The sequence below is a fragment of the Stegastes partitus genome, unplaced genomic scaffold (assembly GCF_000690725.1).
Source record: "Stegastes partitus isolate 25-593 unplaced genomic scaffold, Stegastes_partitus-1.0.2 Scaffold1317, whole genome shotgun sequence".
NCBI classification, from domain to species: domain Eukaryota; kingdom Metazoa; phylum Chordata; class Actinopteri; family Pomacentridae; genus Stegastes; species Stegastes partitus.
The window spans coordinates 124,876-137,099 of NW_007579048.1; the positions used below are offsets into that span (position 1 = coordinate 124,876).

General features: G+C 40.0%; 1 protein-coding gene across 1 annotated transcript; it reads left to right on the plus strand.

The window, feature by feature from the left end:
- The first annotated feature begins 1,733 nt into the window (after window positions 1-1,733).
- On the plus strand, window positions 1,734-10,765 carry shcbp1 (SHC SH2-domain binding protein 1). Its single transcript, XM_008298432.1, has 13 exons — window positions 1,734-1,878; window positions 3,120-3,326; window positions 3,434-3,549; window positions 3,818-4,026; window positions 4,119-4,214; window positions 4,305-4,535; window positions 4,633-4,810; window positions 5,451-5,571; window positions 6,197-6,328; window positions 7,223-7,341; window positions 8,482-8,568; window positions 9,581-9,719; window positions 9,813-10,765. The coding sequence occupies exons 1-13, from the start codon at window positions 1,734-1,736 to the stop codon at window positions 10,154-10,156; spliced, it is 2,124 nt and encodes a 707-aa protein (XP_008296654.1). The 3' UTR covers window positions 10,157-10,765.
- The last annotated feature ends 1,459 nt before the right edge of the window (window positions 10,766-12,224 follow it).

Sequence of the window (12,224 nt, forward strand, 5' to 3'; positions counted from 1 at the left end):
GAATGTATGACACGACACAATGCTACACAGATATGGGCTGTTTCTAAATATGTGCCATTGTGTGTACTTGTGAACTTGTCAAACATCATCAGTTGGAGCCCAAATACTGTTCCAATCTAAAGTACACATCCAGCCAAGTGTGGATGAAATGTCTGAATGTGTTCTCGCTCCGGCTACATTATCAAGGATGCATCAAGACCACACTTGTGTGGACTTGGGGCAGCGAAGTATCCCATGATGCATTTTGCACCAACCACCAGTAAAGGCAGAGGAGAAACCTTACAAAAGTAGTCCAGGTTTTTTGGAAATACTGTTATTGTGAGAAAAAATGTAGTTTAAAGATCATTTTAGGTGAGAACACCAAACCTTGCTGCTGCTGCCTGCACTTGTCCACTTTACAGGTGAGGCTTGGCTTGTTCTGAAGTAACCTAATTTCTAAGCAGGGTTTTGGGGTTACCGGAGGAAGCCTGGAAGTGTTAAAAAAGGTAAATCGACAAGGAAGAAGCAACAAGCACTAAAGTGACAAGAAAGAAGAAGTTTACATATGTAGAAACCTTGTTTATAGATAATGCCTAACGGGCCTTCAGCCACATCTGTGTGCAGTTGTTTGTCCCGCGATGGCATGATGATGAATTTCAAGTGTGCTTCTCCTTAAGTGTCTTGAAATTTAAATTTTAAAAAATAACAAATAAATAAAATACCCCAAATCGAGAACAATGCAGAACATGTTTTGGCATTAACAGTATTTCACAAGGTGCTATCCCATGCCTATTCATAAAACCTCAGGCAGTCAGCTTCAAGGTGATGGCACCTCAGTTTAAGGGTTTAATGTCCTTGCTGTTCCTGTGCCATAGACTAAACACATTTACATGACTACATCAGTGTAGTCTAAAAGCATATAGGCCACAAGAACACAGTTCCAGAAACACCAGACCCTCATTTATAGCTCAGAAAACATACCTATATTAAACTTTTTTAAACTACTTTATTACTTTGATAATTTGTGACTTTTACGAGAAATTACTATTAATGGTATTGTCCACCACAGAAAATGACATATTTTTCTGTTAGGACTTGGTGCATAGAATGTATAAGAAAGAAAATATACAGTCTGTGACTTGGAGAGACTCCAGCTGCAGGGTTTTTTGTATGTTCTGTGTTTGTGACTAATGCCAACTACTTTTTAAACTAGAATTACGTTTACGAGTCCTAAAATCTTTAATCAATCAATCAATCAATCAAAGTTTATTGTCATATGCACAGTGTTTCCCTGTACAATGAAATTCTTTCTTTGCTGTCCACAGTGAATGCCATTGATAAAATATTACAAACATTGGTGTTGTGTTGTTTTTTGGTGTAGCAATTTCCCTGAGGTCTTGTACCGAAGGGAATAATAAAGTTTTTTTGTAATTTTTTTATTCTAAGTTTTAAAAAAAAAATTCTAATTCTATTACTAAAAATGCACTAAAAATGCGTCCATGGCAGTCTGGAGGACCGAAACAGCGTTCTGCGCATGCTCAACAGTCCTCCCCTGTCCATTAGCTAAAGGGCAGTTTCGGCGCCGGGAGGGCGGGGCTTCCCCCTGCTTTCGTGCTCTGATTGGCTCTGGCTGTGTAGACCGGGATGTTTGAAAGTAACAGGGCGTTTTGTGTCTGTCAGATAGATGAAACTACACCGCTGTAATCTGGCTTTAGTTCAATAACAGAAAAGTCGGTAGTTCCTATAAGTTCTTCATGGAGCAGGAATCACAGCAAACTGCAAGCACCGAAAACGACATGTCGGACCCTGCTTTGGCTGACCTGGATTGTGCTGTTAAAGTAGAACTCGACACGGACAACAGCTCTTCTGAAGTAGGCCATCTGTCGAGTGTGTCTCAAGGTAGGAAAGTGCAGCATGTCACTACTCAACCAGCACTAATTCACAATACCAGTGAGTCTACGGTTACCTGAACAAGGTTAAACCAGTCTTGCCTGATGCAACGTAAAGTTTCGAGTTCGTGTGCCTTTTAACACTTTGTTGTGTGTATTAGAGCAATGATCTCTGACAAAAGGGTTCAGTAGCTTCTTGTAGAAAGTAATGCTATTAATCCACAACGTTACTCAACCGGAAGCTATTTCCGCAACGCGGCCTCAGTTTGTTCCGATGCATTTTATCAAATCAAACCAATGTTACACTGCGTGTTGTTACGATGGGAGGCTGCTGTGTGTGTTTCTGTGAACAAACCAGAGTTGAGCTATAAGTTCTACTCTGTATCTCTGACACTAAATGCACAACACAACACAACAGGCTTCTATGTTGTGGGTTTTGCTTGGTCAGACAATAATTGGTTTTGTGTGTCGTTGTTAAACAGACAGCGTGTGTCTGTGTTAAGTTCTGACTATGAGCAGTTGATCTGGGCGTGTCTCCTGAATAACCACCAGGTGTTAAACACCTGACAGAATGGAGAAGATGTCTATAGATGAAGACTGATCCTAATCGAGCTGATCAGTGGAACAATAAGTTCAACGCCGAAGTAGTATTTGTACCGCTGGACTACAGGGTTTCGAATTCTCTCACCGAACTTGAAAAATATGTGATTTTTAAAAAAATGTCATTTGAGCCAGCACGTTTCGTTTTGCTGTCTGTAGATGACACTGACATAGATATAGACTTAATTAACCAGTGATGTTTACGTTTTTCGGCGAGGTCTTCTTCATGTAGTGTCTTTGTGTTGACACACACTCGGGTCTGGTCAGGACCAATCTGCGAACGGAACATCTGGAGTGTAAATACAGCAAACATCACCAGTTAAACTGGAACACCGGCGTTTTGAACAAATCTTTGTTTCGCTGCATTCTGACATTTTGACTGACAATGACATCGCATGTCTGCTGCTGTACTACAACACATAGCAGTCCTGTCGTTGTCCTCTTTTTAAAGTGGTGTCTGCTCTCAGAATGCTGTGCGGTCAGTGCTTTACATTCTTCATAAGATCTTATCTCAGACACACAGCAAAGGTGGTGGCTGTGCCTCAGTAGGTACCTGTCCTCACCTCCTCTTGTCTGAAGGTTGAGGTGTACTTGGGTGAGACAGTGAGTCCAAAACTGCTCTTAATGGTCAGATTCATGTATTTCCAACAGCTTTGTTTCATAATGAAGAAGCAGATGAAGAAGAGGATGAAGATGGCAGTGATGATGACAGTGGCACAGACAACTTTAACATTGAAAAGTCAGGGACCCAGCTGCAGAGATGTGAGCGATCTGGAGGAGGGAGTCTTCCTGACACGTTCCAGACCAGCCACCTGCTGTTCTATGAGAGGTTCAAGGTGTACCAGGACTACATGCTCGGTAACCCGTTCTGATTCAAACACAACAATAATCTTTACTCTGAGTCATTCAACTCCTAATGCTAGTTCTTCTTTGTATACTTATCCAAATCTGCTGTTTGCGTGTAGGGGACTGTAAGCCCTCAGAGGTGAAGACCTTCTCAGCAGACTACCTGGAGAAAGTGTTGGAGCCGTGTGACTGGTTGGCTCTATGGACTACTGATGTCTTTGATGTTCTGGTTGAGGTAAGTCCAACTGTCACACACATCTTTACTGATATTGTAGGTTTAGATTTGTTTTCACAAAGCTGAAATATCTGGTCTCAAATAGCAGTACCCTTTTTTATTTTATTTCTGTTACATATGTTCTCAACATTCACACCTAAAGGGGGGTGAAAATCCTGCCGTGTGGGAGTTGTGGTGAAAAAGCACATAGGAGAAGGGCAGGCAGCAAAATGAATTTGTGTGACTACACAAGGGGTGTTGGCCAGTTTACAACTGTTTGTGATTTCAGGTGAAAGATTTGGACCTGAAGGATCTGAAGGCATGTGTAAGGCTGGTGCTGCCACTGCAGTGTGACACCAGAGGCTGTGAACTCACTGAAGATGCCATGAAATCTCTTCTGGAGGCAACTCAGCATAAAGTCCCCCTACAGCAACTGCAGGTGGTCTATGAGGAGTCTGGGGACTTTGATCAGACTGCCCTTGCTCTTGAGCACCTCAGGTAGGCCTCTGCTGATTGGACCTGTGTCTACTGATTGCATCCATGCCAGGAGTTCATGTGTTGTTGTGTGCCCACATACCCCTGCACTGCAGGTTTTTCTACAAACACATCTGGAGGCAGTGGGATGAGGAAGATGAAGATGATGATTTTGACTACTTTGTGCGTTGTGTGGAGCCTCGTCTCAGACTGTAAGTACACCCTCAGTAATAATGGTGATCTTGCATTAATAAGTGTCGGTGAATATCCATGAGTCCTGTTGTGAAATGCATCATTTTCAGCTACTACGACGTGCTAGAGGACAGAGTCCCAGCAGGCCTGGTGATAGAATACCAGTCCTTACTGGAAAAGTGCTCCCAGTGCTTCCAGCAGTTTTCTGTGCTGCGCAGCACCCTGAGCACTGACTCCGACTCTGAGCTGGATAATGTGTCCATGGTTGAGGGCCTGAAGCTGTGCGACCAGCTGGAGACATTCAAACGCAAGCTACACATCATTGAGAACCCCCTGTTGAGGTAAGAGATCTTTGTGTGGCCGTCCTCCCTCTTACTGTTTAGTGCTCTTAGTCTCTCATCCAACATTCCTCACAACCTTCTGTCTACACCTGTCCAGGTATGTGCTAGCCTACAAAGGAAATACCAGGCAGCAATGTGTGCAGAGCCGTGGCCCCAGAGAATCGGGTATGAAGGTGGTTCATGTGGTTACAGCCTCTTGCAGCTCTATCCAGCTTCAGTCTCTCCTAAGTGCCAGACTGATGCCTCTCTGTGCCTCTGAGGATGCTGAGATCCAGGTCAGTAAAACACATGCTTGCAATGACCAGGGCTGGCCTCTGACAGCAGTCACTTTAGCAAAACACAAAGATTCATTAAGCTCTCACAGCGACAGGACTGTCAAGACTCATTATTTACATGAGCAAAGTTCAGTGTGTAAAATATTAAGGAGGGAACTTCTCAATTTCTCAAGTACTGACCACCACCTTTTTATCAGGTAAAACTCTAAATATCAACAGTGCGTTTAAGGTCAGCTGTAGATGAGAAAGCTTCTCTCAGTAAAACTAGTGTTCACTGATAAATAATCTCTCTGCTGCTGCTGCGGCTATGTTCAATCATACAGACTGTTTGTGGATAAAAAGCTCCACTCTGCATTGACCCTGTGACTGAGCGGGAGCTCAGCCAGATGAGGTGTACACTCACCATAATGCTCGGTACACAGCAAATAACAAAAGAGTTGACTGCTTTTAAAATGGAAAGACACATTTCTGTTGTTTGTTCCTTACAACTTGTGTCACCGAATATAAGTTTGTCCTGACGGTGGTGCCAGAGGAGAGCCAACAGTGTTCTCATTGTGTCGACTGGCTATCAATAGTGCCTGTCAAGCCTAAGCAGCACTGTATGTACAAACATGGTGGGTGAGTTGTGTCATGTGTTTAGTTCCACAGAGAGCCAGTATCAGCAGTGGATTCATGCCATCAGGGTGACGTGGTGATTGTTCTCCCAGGGATCTACTGTGTCAACAGTTCCATTTTCATACCAGATTCCATCACCATGGAAGGTAGAAAAAATTAACTTTCTCATGTGTTCATGTAGAGCACATGTACTGTTTAATTTTATCCCACTTTCACCATGTTGTTAAATGAGCTGAGGACAGCGTCACGTGTCTTCTCATTCAAATCATAGTGCAGGACTGATGCCACAGATGATGAGCAGATAAGACCAAATTGTTTTAATTTAGTTTTAATTTCACTTTCATTCAGACTATGTTAACTCTTTTATTTATTTCTATGTTTACAAGTAGCAATGCATGATACTGGATTTTACTGGAGTCCAAAGTGCTTGAATTCCAGTGTGATGTTTCCGTAGTCTGATGATTTGTGGTGCCATATCATTTGCTGGTGTTGGTCCTCTGTGTTTTATCAAGTCCAAAGTCAACGTGGTATCTACCAAATCCTTTTAGAGCACTCCTGCTTCCATCTGCTGTGTTGTGTTGCTGACTCCCTTGAAGAATAAAATCTGGGTTTAAAATTGAACTGAGTTATTGTGCATCTAGATATGTTGAATAACCTCCTATAGGACAAAGGCTTTCAGTGCAGTCTAATATTCACACAAGCAATTTACCATGATTACAGAGCTGCTGTGTCATGACAGAATTCTTGGTAATAGTGTGGTCTGTGTGCCAGGCTTTGGGTTCCCTGATGAAGTGGTGATTGAGAAGAAAAACAAAGGCGACTCATTTGTGGAGTCGACAGGAGCTGATGTCAGACTGTCCAACATCAAGTTCATCCAACATGATGCTATTGAAGGCATTCTGTGTGAGTACTCCATACTTAGAACTGCTATCATATTGAGCCTCTTCAAGATTTCACTTTAACAGAAAAGCTTTCCAAGAATTACTTTGGAAACTGGTACATGTTGGAAATACATTTAGCAACTGTCATTAAACTGGAAGCTGTAAACGGTCCAGTTTGAACATTTAGATACTTGTCAGAGTTCAGATGCTGAGCTGCTCCAACAACAAACTGAAACACAATCCTTTGCTCCATCCAATGTATTTTTACTTTATAAATATCTAACTTTGTCAATTGTGCTGCTGCCTGTCTTGGCCAGGACACTCTTGAAAAGAGATTTTTAATTTCAGTGAGCCTTTTCCTGGTTAAATAAAGGTTAAGAATAATAAGAATAAATCCTCTCATTCTCTTGTAAATGCCATGCTGTGACAATGGTCCAACCACTAAACACTTATCGGTCTCCTCACAGGGTGATGGGAAACTCCTCTGGAGTGACAGAGTTATGACCAATAACACCAAGTCAGTTAATCACGTGTTCACACTCAAAACAAAAAAAATTCTCTAAAAAATGATCTCTCTCAATATTCTGGCATTTAGCAAAAAGAAATAATTTTGGTAATCCTAACTGACCTAAAACAGGAAACGTTTAGTCAGATTTAATGTCACACAGTGTAAAAAAAACCCCCAAAAAACAAAAAAACATGTCTTTTTATACAGAGTAAATAAACTTCTGTTTCAACTGTATGGGAGTATACGTATACATATATATGTACATACACACACATGTACACTGTATACATGTACATTTCCATGTGCTGTTGATTCAACTCATATTTCTGTTGAGTGTAGTGTAAAACAATGATGGTTGTTCACATGCCAGGTCTGTTCTAACGTCTGTTCCTGTCTGTTGATTGTCAGGTGTGCGTCAGGGAACTCTGAACATGGAAAACTGTGTGCTGCAGTGTGAGACCACCGGAGTTATTGTCCGAACATCTGCCCGTCTCACCATGAACATGTGTGACCTGTATGGCTCCAAGGTGGGTGCATATGGCAAGCACTTGTAACACTTTGTCAGTCGCAGTAATATCTATTAAAGATATTAACTGCTTTTTGACTAGCTTTTTTTTTTTTCAAATGTTGCAATTCTAATTAAAGACACCTACTCTTAATTTGTCACAAGTCAAAATGCTCATTCTTTATATCCCCAATTCATTTCATACTCGTGAAAATGTCTATCACAGATATCTATTGCAAGCCATTTTACCATTTAATAGCTAACCTAAACATGGATTGTACATATCCATAATTAAATTTTTTCTTAGTCAAAAACAACAGTTCAGATATCTACATGATCTTTTTTCCTATTCACAAGTCAATCTTTCTTGGATGAATGACATCACTTTTACTATTTAAGTGTATTGAGCTTCTCATCACAGATGTCTGCGGTTTATAATTATAAGCCAAGAGTTCTTCTGTTGTTATTTTAAGAGAAAATTGAAACTAAGAAACAACTGCCTTAACATTTCTGTATTTTCCCCCTTTGTTAAATTTCCTCTTTTATTCTTATCTTTTATGTAAAAAAATGAAGGTCAGGACTTTATTTTTGACAGTGTACTTCTTAATACCACTGCAACTACTAATATTTGATTATAAAAAGAGTGGAAATAAGGCAAAGGTTGGCCTGCAACAATCACTACATCAGCTGGCTAGGCCTGCATTGTTATTTCTTTGATGTTCAACAACAGATTAGTCCCGGTGGTTCGTGCATAGATCTGGGAGATAAAATAAAACAATAACTATGGATCAACAGAGATTTCCATGATTGAAAAAATGTTTGATAGAGTGTTGGCTGCTTTGATTTAGATGCAATTTTAGATGCAAGTTCTATTGCATAAACAAACACCAAGCTCCTCCATCCTTGCCTTAGAAACAGCCAATGGTATCGCTGACAGCTGAGTACGCTGTGAGTGACACACAAACATCAAGTCATTTAACAAGTGTTAGAGCTTTTAAAAAGTTGTTTAAAAAGCTGTGCATTTACTGTTTCTGAATGACCTCATACAAATTTCTGGTCTCTCTCTACTGGTTTGTTTTGTGACTAAAAAAGCAATGTAGTTGATAGATTGTTGGTCTGCTGACATTGTTGATGTGATTATGTTACTGTGTACTGTACGCAGGGGGCAGGTGTGGAGATTTACCCTGGCAGTGTTTGCAGTCTGGTTGGTAATGGCATCCATCACTGCAAGGACGGGATCCTCATCAAGGTGAGATGAAACAAGTCCTGCAAACACTCCGCCGGTTTGAAAAACGATCCCAGTATTTTGTACCAAGAATAACTCTGTGAAACTGTTGGAATGTGCTTCCAGTTTATCATATAAAATACATGAAGTAGTTATTCCTGTACTGAGTCAACACATATAACCCTCGTATGTCCAGTGCCTATAAAAAGTATTCACCCTCCCCCCCGGAAGTTTCACCTTCTATTGCTTGTCAACATTGAATCCTGGTCAATTTAATTGGGCTTTTTTGATAATAAATCAAACTTTTTGTGTCAGTTTGAAAAAAGCTTGATTTGTACAAAGCAATGTCAATTCATTAAAAAGAGACAATTTAAAATAAATGAATGCATGAATATTTCCCCCCATAAGTCAGTGTTTAGTAGATGCACCTTTGGCCACAATTACAGCACTAAGCCTGTGTGAATAGGTCTATCAGCTTTGCACATCTAGAAAATTGAATTTTATCCCATCCTTCTTTGCAAAACTGTTCAGGTTCTGTCAGATTGCATTGAGATCATGAGTGAACAGCCCTTTTCAAGTCCAGGCACAAATTTTTGATTGGGTTGAGGTTGACTTGACCACTCCCGAATATTCATCGTGTTGCCTTTAAACAATTCTTCTGTAGCTTTGGTTGTATGCATCAGACAATACAGCTGGCCAAAAAACAAATGTTCTGCCAAGTGGCGGTTCTTTTGTAGACTGCATCAGGTTTTCCTTCAATATTTCCCTGTCCTTTGCTTCATTCTTTACCTGTATAGGCCTTTCTGAGAATGTAGGAGGTGGCTCAAAGGCTTTGCCAACGCTAGACAGATATCAAGGTGTGCCATGTATCTAACTCAGAAACAGGATAAGTAGATATACATGTTATATGTGATGAAGACACTTATTTAACAACTAAATGTCTGTGCAGATTACAACATGAACCAACCATTTCTGCTCCTAATTTTTGATAAACCAGAGATATTAAAAGGGTGTGTGTGTGTGTGTGTGTGTGTAGGACTTTGCTGATGAGCTAGATGTGATGCCATCCATTACCATGGAGAACAATGTGGTCCACAACAATGAAGGCTACGGGGTGGTTCTAGTGAAACCCAACAATGCAGAACAGCACAGTGGTTCTGTGGAAAAAAGTGAAGGTATGTAGAGCTTTGATAACAAGACAGTTTGTAACAGTTAAAAGCTCAGCACAAAAGCACTATTCAACTGACCTTTTTTTTTCCCACCCCAAGACCCAGCTGCAAACAAACAGGAAAAAATGACCGACTTAATCTCCACATTGTCAATGTCTTCATCATCATCATCGTCATCATCAGTGACATCAACAACCACTACCCCGACGAGTAGCAGCAGCTCAGCTGGTCCTCAGCCTGAGTCAGCAGACAACAACAGCACAGGTGGTGACATGGCCTCCGCAGGCCGGAAGTGGCAGTTAAATCATCAGCTGAGCAGAAACAAAGAGATGTCTTGCAGTCGAGCAGTCGAGGATCTGATGGACCACCAGATCTTTGTCTCTATTCAAGGAAACCAGTTTAGACGCAATGGCATGGGTGACTTTGGGACCTTTTTCTACTGATCAGGACTTGAGACTGAACGTTGACACTGTAAGAACACAGTTTTTAACATCCATTATATGTGATTTTGGGCAAAAAATATTACATGACAGCAGAATGATTTTTTTTGCTTGCCATGAAATGAGATTTTTGCTGATACACTATCTATTGAGGAGGTATAAAGACAGTTGTAAGAGAGGAAGTGAATTGTGGTCATTTACTGTATAAGCTGGCTTTGTGTGTTTCTATCAGCACTTTGAACTTGGCACACAGTGATGATGAATGGATCCCTGCTTTTGTTTTTGCACTCATGCTTTTATCCTATTTATTCCTTTGGGCTTCTGATACTACAAAATCTTCTTGTGCATGCAATTCTTTTAGTTTGAAATCCACTTGTCAATTTTAGTGTGACAAAATGTTATTTTCTAGGTCGTGGCTTGTTGAAAGCAGTGTTGATTGTTTAAAGTTCACAGTTTTTGTCGTCATGAGATACATTTGATTTTCACTTGGTGTCTCTCGTCTTTTTAAAGGTGTAAGTCATGTACTTTGGGGTTACGGGAAGTTTCAGCATTCAGGTTGACATGTTCTGTAAGCAGAAGTCCAATAAAAATAAACTGAGGTTTTATAATTTACAAAAACCACCTGACATGATTTTTTTCTTCAACTACAACTAGTATTGTGAAAATTGTAAATACAAATTTCCTGTAGATTTTTTTTTTTTAAAGTGTTGTAGAAGCCATCAATGTAATAACAGCCGATAACGTAACAACAGCAGAAAACAAAATAAATGTGCACTTTATAAAATTTAATAGTCCATAATGTAATAACTGGGCAATAATGTAATGAAAGTCCTGAACTGATAACGTAATATCTTTTGGTCAATAAAGTAATAAGTTGTTGTGTTATTGGCCTGGGTTAAAAAAAAAAAAATTCTTTGCAAATATAATAGCCAGCCAATAAAGTAATAAGCTGTGGTGTTATTGGCCAAAGTTATTACATTATCAGTTCGGGACTTTTATTACATTATTGGCCAGTTTTTACGTTATCAGCCTATTCCATTTTAAAAATGGAAAATTTCTATTACTACATTATCAGCAGTTATTACGTTACTGGCTTCTACAAGTGTCCTTTCCAAATTCAGTGTATGTGCAGTATGACTGACATCCTTTATTAATGTGTGTTTTGCAAACTGACTGGATTCCAAAGACTATCACTAGGAATCATGAAAATTAAATTGCTGTTTTCATGCAGCCAAAACTACGAGAAAAAAATGTGTTCATAAATTTACAAACTAGTGGACTGGGACAGGATTCTCCTTTTATAGAAGCAATGTACAGATGTGGTGATACTCAGGGCATCAGACTGCAGTGTTGAAGCTTTCTTCAGAGAATGAGAGATCTGCTCCCATGTGTCCACAAGTTGCCCATTTTTTTCTTCTGTGCATTGGGGGGAAAAAAACAGGTGCTAGTTCATGCACAGAACAAGTGAAAAGGGAGGGGAAACGTGGAAGAAAGGGAGTAGTGGGAGTGAGTGGGACAGCAAATCTGAATATGCTAACTTGGAAAATATCAAGCATCTTTCTCAAGAAGCATAGGCTCCACCTTTAAGACCATATTCAAAAGAATTGCTTATAAAGACCCTTTCCAAAAACGTAGAATATCATGAAAAGTTTATTTATTTCCATAATTCCATTCAAAAAGTTAAACTTTCATAGATTATAGATTCAGGGCCCACAATTTAAACAATTTCAAGTATTTATTTGTTTATTTTTACATAATTTGGCCTTCCAGCTCATAAAACCCACAGAAACAGGAATTCAAAAAATTAGAATACTGTGAAGAAATCAGTCCAAATTTTGCAGGGCATGAATGTTTTAAACTGAGTGTCACACACTAATCACCTGCTAAACTCAAAGCACCTGCACAGGTTTCCCCGGTGTCATTAAACTGCTTCAGTTTGGTTCAATATGGGGAAGACTGCAAACTTGACAACTGGTCAGAAGACCATCATTGATACCCTCCATAGGATGGGTAAGCCACAAAAATTCATAGCTAAGGAGGCTGGCTGTTCACAGAGTGCTGTGTCCAAGCA